Source organism: Austrofundulus limnaeus, unplaced genomic scaffold, assembly GCF_001266775.1.
Source record: "Austrofundulus limnaeus strain Quisiro unplaced genomic scaffold, Austrofundulus_limnaeus-1.0 Scaffold109, whole genome shotgun sequence".
In the NCBI taxonomy this organism is placed as follows: domain Eukaryota; kingdom Metazoa; phylum Chordata; class Actinopteri; order Cyprinodontiformes; family Rivulidae; genus Austrofundulus; species Austrofundulus limnaeus.
The window spans coordinates 292,363-294,552 of NW_013952511.1; the positions used below are offsets into that span (position 1 = coordinate 292,363).

The 2,190-nt window shown below is 40.3% G+C and overlaps 1 protein-coding gene across 1 annotated transcript in view; it reads left to right on the plus strand.

Moving 5' to 3' along the window:
• LOC106521450 (myeloid-associated differentiation marker-like protein 2) overlaps window positions 1-1,570 on the plus strand; it is an 8,490-nt gene extending 6,920 nt beyond the window's left edge. The window contains exon 3 of the mRNA XM_014014012.1: window positions 710-1,570. Within this exon, the coding sequence (XP_013869466.1) occupies window positions 710-1,367 (658 nt within the window). The 3' untranslated portion in view covers window positions 1,368-1,570. The remainder of the gene's footprint in view (window positions 1-709) is intronic.
• Window positions 1,571-2,190: the final 620 nt, after the last annotated feature.

Below are 2,190 nucleotides of genomic sequence, written 5' to 3' on the forward strand. Positions count from 1 at the left end.
ATGTTACTCTTCTTATTGTTAATTAAATTATGGGATTTATTCAGAGATTTTAGCTCTGATATAAAACGAGTTATATTAGGTACAGATTTTTCAAACTTTTGCTTATGAATGAACAATTTTGCATATATAACAACAAAATTAAGCTTGTGTTCAAAATTACTGTTTTCAGGATTACTGTAATAGCAAATAATTTCTTTGAGTTTTAATGAGAATACAGTTTTAGTTGCTTGTATAAAGTGGTTGCTCCAATTTTTTTTTTTTTTTGTTATGTCACAGCTGAAAAATAAATGTGAGGTTGTTTCTGGAACTTTTTTGCAGAAAGTGCAGGAGTCAGCAACATCTGAGACTTTAGCAATGATACAGTTCACAGGGTACAATTTTAAAGTGTACTTCTTTGGCTTTGTTAGACATACATTATTTGTAAGGTAAGAGCCAGGCCCTTCTCCAGTTTATGTCTTCAATTTGAGCTCTCCAATAAAATTTACCTCTAGGTACAATGCAAACCTCTTTTTGAAGGCATTGGCGAATGTGTTTGTTGTTGCATTTTTTTTATCTGTTAGTTTACTTCCTTTTAGTGTTAATGTAGGTAGAATTTCAGTAGAATCACTGTAACTCAGGTGACTTTTTATAAGCTGAATTAACTCTTTGGGTATTGTTTTACTGATTTCTCACTTGAGCAGAATGATGTCATCACCACTGTCTCCTGCAGGTATGTGACGGCCTCTGTGGTTTACCCGCTCTTCTTTGTCCGAGCCGAGTGTCCGTACGCTGGCTGTGACATACGAGATTTCCGCATCGCCGTCACCGTCTGCTCCATCCTGGGAACGCTGGCCTATGGAGCTGAGGTGGCCCTGTGTCGGGCCAGACCAGGACAGATCGTGGTGGGCTACATGGCCACCGTCCCCGGCCTCCTCAAAGTCGTCCAGGCCTTCGTCGCCTGCGTCATCTTTGGAGCTCTGGCCAATGGAAGTCAGTACTCCCAGTACGCCGCCACCATTTACTGCGTTGTCGTCTATTGTCTCTGCTTCGGCCTGACGGTCCTACTGGTGGGAATGACGGTGTGTAAACGCACCAAGACCGTGAGCTGCATGCCCTTTGATCGCTTCGTGGTGGTGTGTACGCTCCTGGAGGTTCTGCTCTACCTGAGTGCTTCGGTGGTGTGGCCCGTTTTCTGCTTCGACACTAAATATGGCTCCCCATGGAGACCGTCCTCATGTCCGCGGGGGAAGTGTCCCTGGGACAGCCAAGTGGTGGTGGCGGTGTTCTCCTGCGTGAACTTTGGACTTTATCTGGCCGACCTGATTTACTCTCAGAGAATAAAATTTGTCTCCTCTCACCTGCCCACCACCTCACGATGTAGAACCTGACTGACCATCACTGGCTTAAATTATTGTTTTTCCTCCACTTTTTATGTTGTTTGTAAATGTGTTTGATAATTAAAGAGACAGAAGAGACTGAAGGACTTGTTCTTTCACCGATCTAAAGATTATATAACAAAGTTTATCGATGCGAGACATCGTTGGGTTGTTGGGATTATAAATTTATATTAAACACTTATCTATCTTACAAAGATTTGAGTAACTCTGTATTTTTATGTATTGTAAGTGTACTGATAATATGATCAGTTGGTACAGCAAAGCACAAATAATAAGAACAGAAACCAGGAAAATAATTACATTTAAGTCTATGTTCAATAATCTCGTAAAACAATGAAACTAGCATTCCTTGAAAGAAGTTTTAAAGGTGTGTGATTTGTTGGTGCTCAGAGTATATATTGAGAAAAGCTCCCTGCCACTGCCACACCAAATTTTAGTTCAGTATCTGTAAAATTGTCAGAGATAAAGCCATATTCGCCTGTTAGATGTGGCGGACACCTTGAATTCAACTAGTCGTAGAGGAACATCCACTGATGACTTTCTGGGAGTTTCATTAAAATCTGTTCACTTGTTCAGGTGATGTTTTGCTGGCATGCGCACAAAAACAGGCAGTTATGATCACCTGTCTGTTATGGCGGCAGATAATATTGCAACTATGACATTTCCACAGAAGTTGACAGGATGTTCAACAGGATAAACTAAAGTATTTTTATGTCAGTAAGCTTTAAAGGGCCAATATTATGTGTTTCTCAGGCATATATTTAAATACTATACCATAATAAAGTATCTATGTCACCTTTAGCTGTTATTAAAA